General features: G+C 39.5%; 1 protein-coding gene across 1 annotated transcript in view; it reads left to right on the top strand.

Annotated features, from left to right (window-relative positions):
* Positions 1-2,314: 2,314 nt before the first annotated feature.
* zmat4a (zinc finger, matrin-type 4a) overlaps positions 2,315-12,233 on the top strand; it is a gene marked incomplete at its 5' end in the record, with an annotated part of 152,025 nt that continues 142,106 nt past the window's right edge. Inside the window, 2 exon segments of the mRNA XM_080894520.1 lie at positions 2,315-2,362; positions 2,366-2,533. Coding sequence (XP_080750646.1) covers positions 2,315-2,362; positions 2,366-2,533 — 216 coding nt within the window.

The following is a 12,233-nucleotide window of genomic DNA, read 5'->3' as shown; positions in this document are numbered from 1 at the left end:
AGGTCTTGATGCATTCTCAATCATCCAGGAAAGTAAATCTCCAAAAGTTGATTCTGTTCATCTGGACGTATCGTTTTCAGTTGGAGAAATGTTTCATCACTCATCTAAGCCATAACTTTATAATTTGAAAGCAAAACAAATCTGTTAAGTCCATATTTCCAAAAAAAAGAGAAAAGAAAATTCGTGCAAAGCGAATTATTGACTTCCTACCATAACAAGAAAGAAAGAATTTGCAAAGATTTTTTTTTAATCCAGTCTACTTTCAGCATGTTGTGCAAATGGGAATAAATATTAGTGCTTGGTGAATCTCAAATAATAATGATGAGACAGACATAGAAGCACCTAATATCTCATTGTTACATTCTAATTTGTGTTGTACAGTTATTTTATTTTCAACTTTAATTTATATATTTTATCTTATTCTTTCCCAGTTAAATTTACCCTTCATTCTAATTTGTGTTGTACAGTTATTTCATTTTTAACCTTAATTTATATTTTATTCCTTCCTAGTTAAATTTAACCTTTTTAATTTTTCATATTTATTTCCTATCTTATTCATAGCCTTTTCCTTTTTTGTTTTCTTTAGGTCACGAGCAGTTGTCCAAGCATTTCACTACATATCGTACTGTGTATGACTGTGTACGTGACAAATAAAATTTGAATTTGAATTTGAATTTTTATCTTTCCCTAAAACATTCTCTAACATTAAGCTGAGCTTTATACATGAATGAGATTTAAGTTATTCTACATAACAAGGTTGTTTTCACATGTTTACATAGTTTTGAGTTTCCCCTAATTTGACTACCAAAGAGGATTTTTATTCATTTATTATTTACTGATACACAGCCACACTGAAGTGTTTAGTCAGCATAATCATAGTTAGAATCAAATATTACACATAATCAAAAGTTAACAGTGGTAACAAAATATGTCTGATCATGTTGTCACGGGCAAAATAACTCAATTTGATTTGATGGCAACTGAACTATAAGCCTACATCATATATCCAACTACTGAAAGCGTTATACAGACTCTGAATTTTGAGAAGCTGCTTGAGGATACTGATCAAACAAGTGAGGGGGAGTTTGTGCCTTGCGAGAGAACTTTCCAAACCTCCAGCTGATCTTAAGGTTTGGGAAGGCCTCTGTATATAGCTGAATACAGCTGAGGATTGCCTGGCTCTGCTGCAAATTTGCAAAACATTTTTTTAAAATTTGATTTGATTTTATTATCCTTTGTTTCTTTTTTTTCATTATACACCAGCTTATTTTTCAGTCATCAGTAAAAAATGAGTTTCACAGAATTCTAACAGGCTCTGAGCAAAGTAGTAATTCAAATCAAATAGTGATTCATTCTGTATTTCTGCATTAGTTACGGTTGACTAAGCCTTCATTCACTATTGCCATTTCTTCTTCTGCAAGCACTAAATAAAGCTCAAAAGTTTGGAGTTGAAGTAAATGTTTCATAGCCTTGTTGTCTAGTTGCCTAGTTGTCACCACTCAGACAATACCTCCACCTCAGCACTGACATAGACAGAGAAGAAGTCAAAACAGGAAGCAAAGACATTGCAGTGTTTTCTTTTTCTTTTTTTTCAAATTTCTATCCACAAAGTCTCAAGTTTTCAAACTGTTGCAGCACCTCCCTCTGTGTAATCTCTGAATCTCTGAGTTTCTGCACAGACACATCATTAAAACAGCTGCAAAAGCCGAAATGATCATATACTCGTGTCTTCCAGTTGGCAACCCATCAGGTTACAAAATCAAGAGACGCAAAACAGCACCAACTTTAACACCACTTATGGTCATGTGACAGGGTCTTTAATTATTCTGACCTGGAAGCTATGTCCATGTTTTATACAGTCTGTGACCATTACGCATGTTTTTGACACTGTCCCCTAGTGGCAGTAGACAGCTACAGCATGCTGTGTAGGTTCTGGATAGCACCCTTTAAGGACCCTTTACTTTGCAGGGCACAAATGTCCTTTACCTCTGCTTTTTAAACTTACTCTGCTGAGTTGTCCAACAGGCTAATCTCAGCACTTAAATGCTAAGGCTGAATGTAATGTCAGGTTAACGATGTATACATGAAATAAAAACTAAAAATGAGATAAAATGAAAAGCTTTTGCCACACAGAATGTCCACTGCTCATGTCAGTAATAACGATACTCCCACATGAATCATAAAAGGCTCTTTACAGACCGTTTCATCCCCAGCCCCGGCTCCTGCCTGCACATCACAAACGACTGAGCTGATGACATTTGCTAATGGGAGATGCGCTGCCTACCTGCTGCCTCAAAGTCAACTGACGTGGCTGATGAGCGGCGCGCGGCCAATGGGAGCGCAGCGGGGCGGAGAGCACGCTTAGATTGTACTACAGTGTAGTACCGCTGCCAGCAGCAGACGCGTCTCCTGCTCACTACCGCTCTTCAGCATCTTCTTCTGGTTCATGGATTATACAGTTTCCCTCCAAGTGCAACATCAGCTGGCGGTGTTCCCGACGCATTTCCATCAGGGCTACAGCGTGGAGTTACAGGTATGATCTGCACGCGTTACCGCTCTTGTCTGCTTTCTTCTTCTTTCTTTCTTCGCTCGGTTTTTTCTAGACTGTGATGAGAGACGTGCACGCGAGTTTAGGAGTGAATGAGTGTGACTTTATGTAGATGCCTTGCTGCAGGGGACAAGCATGGTTGTGGTGTTGCATGCTGATATCTTTAACACCGAGGTCCTTGTTGCACGGAGGATCCTGTCAGAAGGAGCGCAGCGCAGCTGTGCTGCTGCCGGCGCGCTGCGGCGCACACCGGGGTGAAAAAGTGAGCAGAGCAGCCTGGTTGCTTTAGGTTGACCTTATGTCTCGTGTAATGTTCCTGCGTGCTGAAAAGGTGACAGTCCCTGGTCGATCCCCGAGGGAGTCCCTCTCGATAAGCTATAAATGAAGACATATTCAGAAACAATCTCAGTGTATTAGTCCATTCAGAGATTTAACTTTAAATAATTCAACACGCGGTCCAGTACTGTACACACAATGCTGCAAACACTCTTCTACCCCGGGGGCAAAATCCTCCAATAACCTTTGGAGAGTGTGTGTCACTCTTCACATTAAGCTTTCTCCTGCAGTCTGTAGCTTCTTCATCCAGTGCAGGACAAACTGTAATCATTAAGCGATCAGCTGCCCCCCATAGAGCAGCCCAGGTTGCTCGTAACATGCATAATAACGCCCTTTCTGATTCTTAAAGATGACAAGTAAGATGGATTGGAAGGAGCTGAAGACACCTGTGTCAGCCTCAGGGAAGAGTTTCAAAAGTATTGACTGACCTGAATGGTTCCCAACACCAGATTTAAAAACAGAAGAACTTTTTCTTTAGTTGTGTTTGGTGGTGAATGGAACTGAAGCTGTTCGCTTAGTGTCTGTACAGCATCAGAAGTGGAATGACCAAGTTACCCACTGTAAATGCACTTGTCAACATATAACCCCCATCCTCCCCATCGAAACACACAATTAAATTGCATCATACATTTTTAAGTAATAAAAACAAAACAAAAATGCTGTAGGAATGTAGCAAATCACTCATATATGGTCATATATGCAAATTAATATTTAATTAATTTAAAGAAAGATTCAATAAACATTCAATTTTCAAACTAATGTGAAATTTCTAGCAACTACTTCATGTTTTATACTTTAAAAGGATAAAGAGGATGAATAGAAATCATAAATTATTATGATGATGATGATTATTATTATTAATAATAATAATAATAAATTAATGAAACTGCACTTGGTGAAATTTTGTTGCATAACTTCCTTCGTGTTTCTTTGTGGTGATATGTACTCTTTGTGCTCTTATTGAAATTACTGTTATTCCACAGATAATGATAACTTATAATTGTTTGTTTGTTGTGCAGCACAATGCAGCGACTGATACATACGTTCTCACAATGCTCTACACTCGGCTTTTTAATGTTTTTTTTTTCCAATTGTATCAAAAGTTGTGTTGACCATCAATATTTTTCAGTGTATTGTGTATCATTTAGAAATACTTGGATTGGGACTGGCATATGTGGATGACTATAGGAGCCCTTTTTTCATACATAGATAACTTGCTGACAGTTCTAGCATTCGTATCGGGCGCTGGTGATGGCGATGTTTTTTGCCTTAGCCGACATCGACACATCAGTGGGCTGTCAGTGAAAGTTATGTGAGAAGAGTGGACACACACACGCACGCACACACACACACACACACACACACACACACACACACACACACACACACACACACACACACACACACACACACACACACACACACACACACACACACAAAACATGTCCCCAAGTACTCCAAAACAGGGAAAAAGGCATTTTCCTTTTTAATGCTGTTCCAGCCGCTGACAGTTGCCCTTTTCTCAGTAGCTGCCAGTTCCACTAGTAACAACTGATCTCTGGATGGATATCTGGAGGGTTACACTGTGGCACCACAATACAACACATTCACATCAGTTTAATAAAAATAGCTGGCTTAAATGGCATTAAAATGCAGTATTTCTAACTACAGCAACACCTTGATGCTGCGCAAACCTGGCTCTGCACTGGCAGAAGGCTCTGCGTATTAGCCAGTAGTACACTATATTCCCAAAAGAATTTGTTTGTTTGCCTTCACACGCATAAAAACTTAGTTGCATCCTATTATTAATACATAGGGTTTAATATGATGTCAGCCCACCCTTTGCAGCTATAACAGCTTCAACTCTTCTGGGAAGGCTTTCCACAGGTTTAGAAGTGTGTTTATAGGAATTTTTGACCTTTCTCACAGAAGACATTTTTGAGGTCAGACATGTTGGATGAGAAGGACTGGCCCAAAACTGTTGGGAAACAAAGTTGGGAGCATGTCCAACATGTTTTGGTATGCTCAACCATTAAGAGTTCCTTTCACTGGAACTAAGGGGCTGAGCCCAAGTTAGGAAAAAACACCACATTCCCCCCTCCACCAAATTAGACTTGGCACAATGCAGTCAGACAAGTAATGTTTTCTTGGCAACTGCCATACCCAGACTTGTCCTTCAGATTCCTAGACAGATAAGCACGAGTCCTCACTCCAGAGAAAATGTCTCCACTGCTTTAGAGTCCAGTGGTGTGGTGCTTTAAACCACTGCATCCGACATATTGCATTGTGCTCGGTGATGTAAGGCATGGATGCAGCTGCTCGGCCATGGAAACCCCTTCCATGAAGCTCTCTACGCATTGTTCTTGAGCTAATATGAAGGCCACATGAAGTCTTGAATCTGCCGAAAGCTGCTGTTATTTTACTTGCCCTACCACTTCATGGAGTTGCAGTCATTCCCAGTGGCTTCCATCCATCCATCCATCTTCATCCGCTTTGTCCGGGGCTGGGTCGCGGGGGCAGCAGCCTAAGCAAAGAGGCCCAGACCTCCCTCTCCCCAGCCACCTCCTCCAGCTTATCCGGGGGAATACCAAGGCGTTCCCAGGCCAGCCGAGAGATATAATCTCTCCAGCGTGTCCTGGGTCTGCCCCGGGGCCTCCTCCCGGTGGGACATGCCTGGAACACCTCACCCAGGAGGCGCCCAGGCCCAGGCAAAGTGGCTTCCACTTTGTTATAATACCACTAAAATGTTTAGTGAGAAAATTTCATGACTCTACTTGCACAGGTGGCATCTTATCACGGTAATATGCTGGAATTCACTGAGATCTAGAGAAAGAGAGCTATTCTTTAACAAATGTTTGTAGATTCTATACACCTGTGTTCATGATCGGAACGCCTGAACTCAATGATTTGGCACTATAGTGTATATGGCCGCTGATATTTAATGCCTCCCTTTGTAAAACAAGAAAAAAGTAAGGAGGAAACCCATGCAGATCAATAGAAAGGAAACTTTTTTCAAGGCTGTTTGCTTTCATGTTCTATATGAGTATTGTACGTGTTTTCTTACCTAAGGCTCTTGCAGCATCATTTCAACACATACTTAAGGATCCCAGACACATCCCAGGTGTGTTTTATTCTGCAGCCCCCAGCAAGATGAGAAAAGGAATAAAAGAATTATGCACCATTTTACCAAGTGGGTGCTCAAAGTGCCATCTGCCTTATTTAAAGTAATACGAACGTTTAAAGTTATATCATCAAGTTTCCCCTCGTGCGGAACAATAGATGGCACTGTTGAAGGCTTCCAAGTTTTCCCTGGGACACAAACATTTCTCTTTTAAAGCTCAGCAGTAAGGTTCTGCACCAAAACAGCAACATGTTATAAAGTGTGTCAGATAATAAAGCTCCTTCAACCCTATCTTTAATATTCCAGTGATTTTTTTCAACCACCAAGGATGACTACAATCCTTTCTGTTTGTGAAAACCTTCAATTGAAGAAAAGAGCACTTCCATTCCCCCGCATGCTGTCTGTAATTTGTGATGCCTATAAATAAGAGGCTTTGAAGCTCTGCACTTCCACATCATCAATAATGTGTTTGTTTTGCAGAGTTAAAATTGCTCTGCTTCTTTGTTGCTTTCCATTGCATCCTTCCCAAAGTTGTTTCCATTCTCTCTCCGTTATTCCTTTCACAGAAGGTCAACTGAGATGGGGCTTGAGATTTTTATAAATAGCACACAAAGTAACCAAGTGCTCCAACCATTGGCACTGAGCACATTTATTACACAGAGCTTGGAAGTTGTTTTGAAGGAAACAACTAAGAAAACTCAGCTGCATCACAGAAGATAATGTGTGCTTTATCAAAGGTGTGGAATCTTCTCTCAGCTTCCAGACAAGCTCCAGCTCAAATATGCAGAACCACTTGTATCTGCTTATAAAAATGCAGTTACTGAATAAGATGTTAAACAAAGCATCCAAAAAGTGCCCCTGTTTATAAAGAATAAAACAAAGCATGGTTCTTTTTACCTCTTAACCAGGTCATCGGCTATCCATCTAATGTTAGAGTTGTGTATTTAGTTTGTGCTTAACAGGCATATTTTCAGAAATTCAAAATACTCAAAAGCCATTTTATTCAGTGCACCCATTCAGCTGCTTGTTAATGCAAATATTTAATCACAGCCAGACTGCTTTAAGGAGGCAGGAAGGCCACAGTAATTACAAATAATCGCTCGGTACAACCAAGGTATGCAGAAGAGCATCTGTGAATGCACATCACGTCAAATCTTACAGCAGCAGAAGACCACACCAGCAGGATTGGAAAAACACTGCCTGATGTGATGTGTGTCATTAAGATGTTAGGGTCAGAATTAAGTGTGGACAACATGAAAACATGGATCCAAGTTGTTGTTGGTTGTATAATGGTGTGGATGATATTTTCTTGATATACTTTCGTCCCCTTAGTATCAGCTGAGCATTGTTTAAACACCACAGACTACCTGAGTATTGCTCCTTAACCATGTTCACCCCTTTATCACCACACTAAATCCATCTTCTGATGGCCACTTCCAGCAGGATAAAGCATGTCACAAAGCTCAATTTATCTCAAACTGATTTTGCAAACATGACAGTGAGTTCATTATACGCAGATGGCCTTCACGGTCAGCAGATCTCAATCCAGTAGAGATAGTTGATGCAATGGAACAGGAAATTTGCATAATGGGTATGCAGCATATGTGGAATGCTTTTATGACAATATGGAATAAAATCTCAGAGGGATGTTTTCAGGAATTTTTTAAATAGTCCATGCTGTGAAGAATTAAAACAGTTCTAAAGGCAAAAGGGTGTTCAGCCCAGCAGTACTAAGGTGTACCTAACAAAATGACCAGTGAGTGTAGAATGTTAGATTACAGGGTTTTTTTTGTTAAGGCCTCCTCCCTTTATGTGTTTTTAAAGACATTATCTATCTTAACCCTAAACCCAGATGTTAAAGGGTTAAGGACTTTAGTGAAATCAAGCCAGTAGATGGAAAAATAATTATCCATGTATTTACTAAGGCATTGGTCAAACACAACGCTTGTTTCACCTTGCTTGCAAACACTTCTGGTGTCCCAAAAGAGTCTTTTAAATCTTAGATGCATGGATATGTCACCTTGTAGTTAAGTGCTTTTGTGTAAGCTGTTATGGATGTAATTTCCAAGTTACTTTAACTACAGGATCATCCAACAGGTTTGTGCTGTCATGTCCCAAGCCACGCTATGTCTCTGACAGCATATTATTTGATTATTTGAGTTTGAATCCTCCTTGATCTCATGCCCACGCTGGGAAGAATTAATCTCATCAGACCGACCAGTGTCACTATTTTATTGTTGCACCGACTCAACATTTGCCCTAAATGTCTGTTCTGGCTGAACACCAAGCTGATTATATTACTGAAGTGCAGGCAGTATGCCCAGTGTGAGTGCTAATGTTTTCACTCAGCAGATCTGTGGATGCCGCTTGGGTCACACTGCATGGGAATAGGCCACTTAGCAGCAAACACAAAGCAAATGCTCATTGTTTCGACCTCAAGGCATGACATTACAATTTGGCCAGCCTTTGCCTCCCCAAAGCCAGAGCAGCAGAATAATAGAGACAGAATGGGAGGCAGATCAGTGCACAGGTCTGTGGAATAGGATGTAAAGTGTCTTTGCAGCCTCGCTCAACCAGTCCGGCTAATTTGCCCCCCTGAGAGCAATGTTAGAATCTCTCACATGGCCCCGGAGCACCAGCTGGACAAAATGCTGCCGATGATAGAGTAGGCAGATTCTATAGAGCTTACAGCTCAAAGTGTGCACGGAGAAGTGAGACAGCTGCTCTTATTATATATGTACTTTCCTTTGTTCCTTCCTTACTAAATCCTTGACCAGCACCAAGTTGCTTCAGTCCCATGTATTTTTAGATGATTTCCTTTTTTTTTAGCTGCATTTCCTAAAAGACACTATATTTTCTTTCAAACATGCACTGCTTTTCAGTAATCTGAAGGTGTCTGAACTTGTCAACTTTAGAGTTAAACTTTTGCAAAGAAAAAGCGTTAATAGTCTTACTTGGCTGGACCTAGCAACATTGGCATCTAACATTTATTGCAGTCTCCGAGAGCAGTTGCATTAATGGAAAAGTATGCACAAGATACTGACTGTGCGTGTCTGTTGTGTATCTAAGCTAGTTGTTCTGCTTGCTTAAGAGCAAATGCATGCACATATGTGATATTAACTCTTACCAACTATCTACAAGTTGCTATAAAAGAAAATTATCTCTCTGTGGACTTTTACTTCAGCCAATCAGGAAGAGAGACTTGTGTAGGAGGGTACAAATTTTTAGCAGCACTGTGCCATGCACACGAAGATGCAGACATGCACACAGAAACAGGCAGAGAGAGAGAGAGCCTGCTCTTAGTGACAGTGGTGGCGAGAGTGAGAGTGTGTACTGTGACAAACAATGGCACTAGTATGTCTGAATAATAACGTAAAAGTGACATGTATGACAGAATTAAATCATTTTGTCAAAGTTTAAAAATGGTCTTATATGACATTTAGCAAACCCAAAATCATCCTTCAGTTTCCCATGAAGCAGTGATGGTGTGTAACTGGGCCAAAACATTGTGTGTCATGTTCTCAGTAAAGGTGAAAATTGAAAATAAAAGTATGTGACATTAAATTGCATAAAGAATTTGACTGAAAGCGCTTGATTTGAACCAAAAGAAAAAAATTATGCAGGCTTGGTATTTTTAATTGCAAATTGTTAAGGAAAGGGAATTACTACTTACCTAGCAAATACCCAGACAGTTAAATATGATATCATCTTAAGTATCTTAAGTGACTGACTGTCAGTTTAGAGCCTTTATTGCCTTTTTCAGATAAAGTCTCATCCAGTTATTTTGGTATCATGTTTTTTCTGTTAAAACCTTCTACAAATGGGCAATAAAATAGGTGAACATTAACTAAACTCAAACACTACCACTAACCCCAGATGTGTCACTGATGACCCTCTTAGATATAAGGATAAGACAATGCTTGTATTTCATGGGTTGTTGCCTCTCATTGTGGTGTCTGCAGAGATTGAAGCTCATGTCTTTTGGGATATGTAAGCAGCAGACCACCCATTACATTGGCTAACAAGACTTGCAATTAGGCCAAACATGAGACCTCTACTGAGACTGAGAGTGAAGTCCTTTGCAATCAAGTTGTGGGGTAATCAACATTCAGAGAGTGGCAGGAACAGTGATTACTACAGACATCCTGCTTGGATTTGATGATGATGCCAGAGATGGTGATAAAGAGGACAATGAAGATGAGGATGGTGACGACGATAGTTATTGTATGTAAAATGGATTCAGTTTTGTCATATGTATATATCAGTGTTATTGGATTTCAGTTCAGGATAACTTCAGTCGTATACAGACAGTCCTGGTCAGGTACAGATTGATTTACCACTAACTGATTTCTTCTTCTTTTTTTGTGTGTCAAAACTGTCAGAGTTCAGTTTTACAGATGAGATTTAGTTCAAATGATTTGAGTGAGAACTGAGAATGAATTTCAAATGATTTTTTATCCATCTCTGAATAAGCTAAAGGAACAATGCATGCTAGAAAGCAACGTCACCAGTGTAGCTATTTAGATACTGATTCCTTCATTAATACCGTATCAAGATCTAAGGCTTTTGCTCTGATCCAGATTAAAATTCTACTCAAACTAGTCAATCACAGTTTAACTAAGAAGAAAGTTTGTAAATCATTGTCATCAATCTTTGAAGCAAAAATGTCAGATATTTATTATCTGGGTTTTCTGTGTTTTACTAAAAAAGCAACCTGCTATTTTCCTTTTTTATTCTGTCTTGGTGAACACCAATAATAGATATTTCCAACCCTGGGAGTTTTTAGTGTCCAGTCAAACCCTAAAAAGTCAAAGTCCAGTGTCCTCGCTGTCCCTGAAAGAAGGAAGCTTAACTCTTTACATATGTGCAGTTAACAGGTAGTTGTGAATGTAAAACCATGCTTAAAAGAAAGTACACCTTCTTTCAGTAGCCTACCTCCTTCTTATTGTGTTGTCTAATCTCAACAAAACATTGTACGATCATCTTCACACAAAGAGAAATGATTAACATCTAGATGTTTGTTTGTTTTTCTAAAGATTTATTATAAATCCCAGTTCTGTGGGTTTTCATGTTCATTGTCCTCTTGGACTGATGACCTCACAGTTGACCCTACAATACTTGATGGTTGACTCAAAGATGGCAAGTTGCCAGATTCTGTGGCTGGAAAACAAGCCCAGCTCATTACCCCTCACCACCACTGTGACTGACAGTTGGTTATTGGAGGTGTTTAAGCTGATATGCTGTGTTTGCCTTTCACTAAATGTAGCTGAATAAAAATAGATTCCAAATACACAAAATCAGTAGTAGCCCAGTTAATACTAGTGGGGTATAAATATTGTGTTTACGTATGCGTAAATAGCTTTACAAGGGATACTGATAGTGAGAATTACTACAAAAGGTCATATTAGTCATACTGTGATTTAATTGATACGTTCTACATCTGTGTGCTAGTGAGTGTGTAAGTAACTGAAACAAAAATCAGTGTAGATCTGATTAACAAGAAGAATTATTGCCATTTTATTCTGTAATGCTTTGCTTTTATTTAGTTATGGCATTGATCCAGGAGTTCTCTGCACCATCTCTGTCTTCCACTCAGCATAGATTGAGCTATGGGACTTTCAGATGGCGTTTTCTTAGTCAGAGGATTATTGCCCACGTTGGATTTTACACCAATATCTGGCCCCAGAGAACAGTGCTGGAGGCCCTCCAAAACTGGTGACCGACAAGCTCACTTTATTCCTTATAATAATTCATTGTCAGCAACAGGTGAGCAAAGATAACTATAGTCCCATTTATTCACACAGTAGAATACTGGCCATTGTACCATATCACTGATTGATTATTTCTGCTGTGCTGGACATTTAGCACCCATTTGTTTCACTTGCAAAGTCAGGCAAAATGAGAAAAATGGAGGTGCTGTGGAGAGGACTTAGGGTGAATGCGAATAAATAGTGGACCATGAGGTCTATACCTTTTGAAAATTTCGTCATTGCAAGCTGCTCAGATTGCAATTTTGTTCATTTTCTATGCATCAATTTTCAGACAAAAGTGGATAATGTAGGTTTCAGAGTAATGCATCAAAATCTAAAAAGCTGAGTTTTTGCGTTTTTGAATAAAGCTTGCTCTTTCATCATGAGGGTTTCAGAGACTAGGAAAGCTGAAAAATCATTTAACATGATTCATGCCATCATAGAACTGTAAAAGTCTGCAGTGATCAGAATTATTGCA

Source organism: Rhamphochromis sp. 'chilingali', assembly GCF_963969265.1.
Source record: "Rhamphochromis sp. 'chilingali' genome assembly, chromosome: 10".
Lineage (NCBI taxonomy): Eukaryota > Metazoa > Chordata > Actinopteri > Cichliformes > Cichlidae > Rhamphochromis > Rhamphochromis sp. 'chilingali'.
This window is presented reverse-complemented; position numbering and strand designations above follow the sequence as displayed.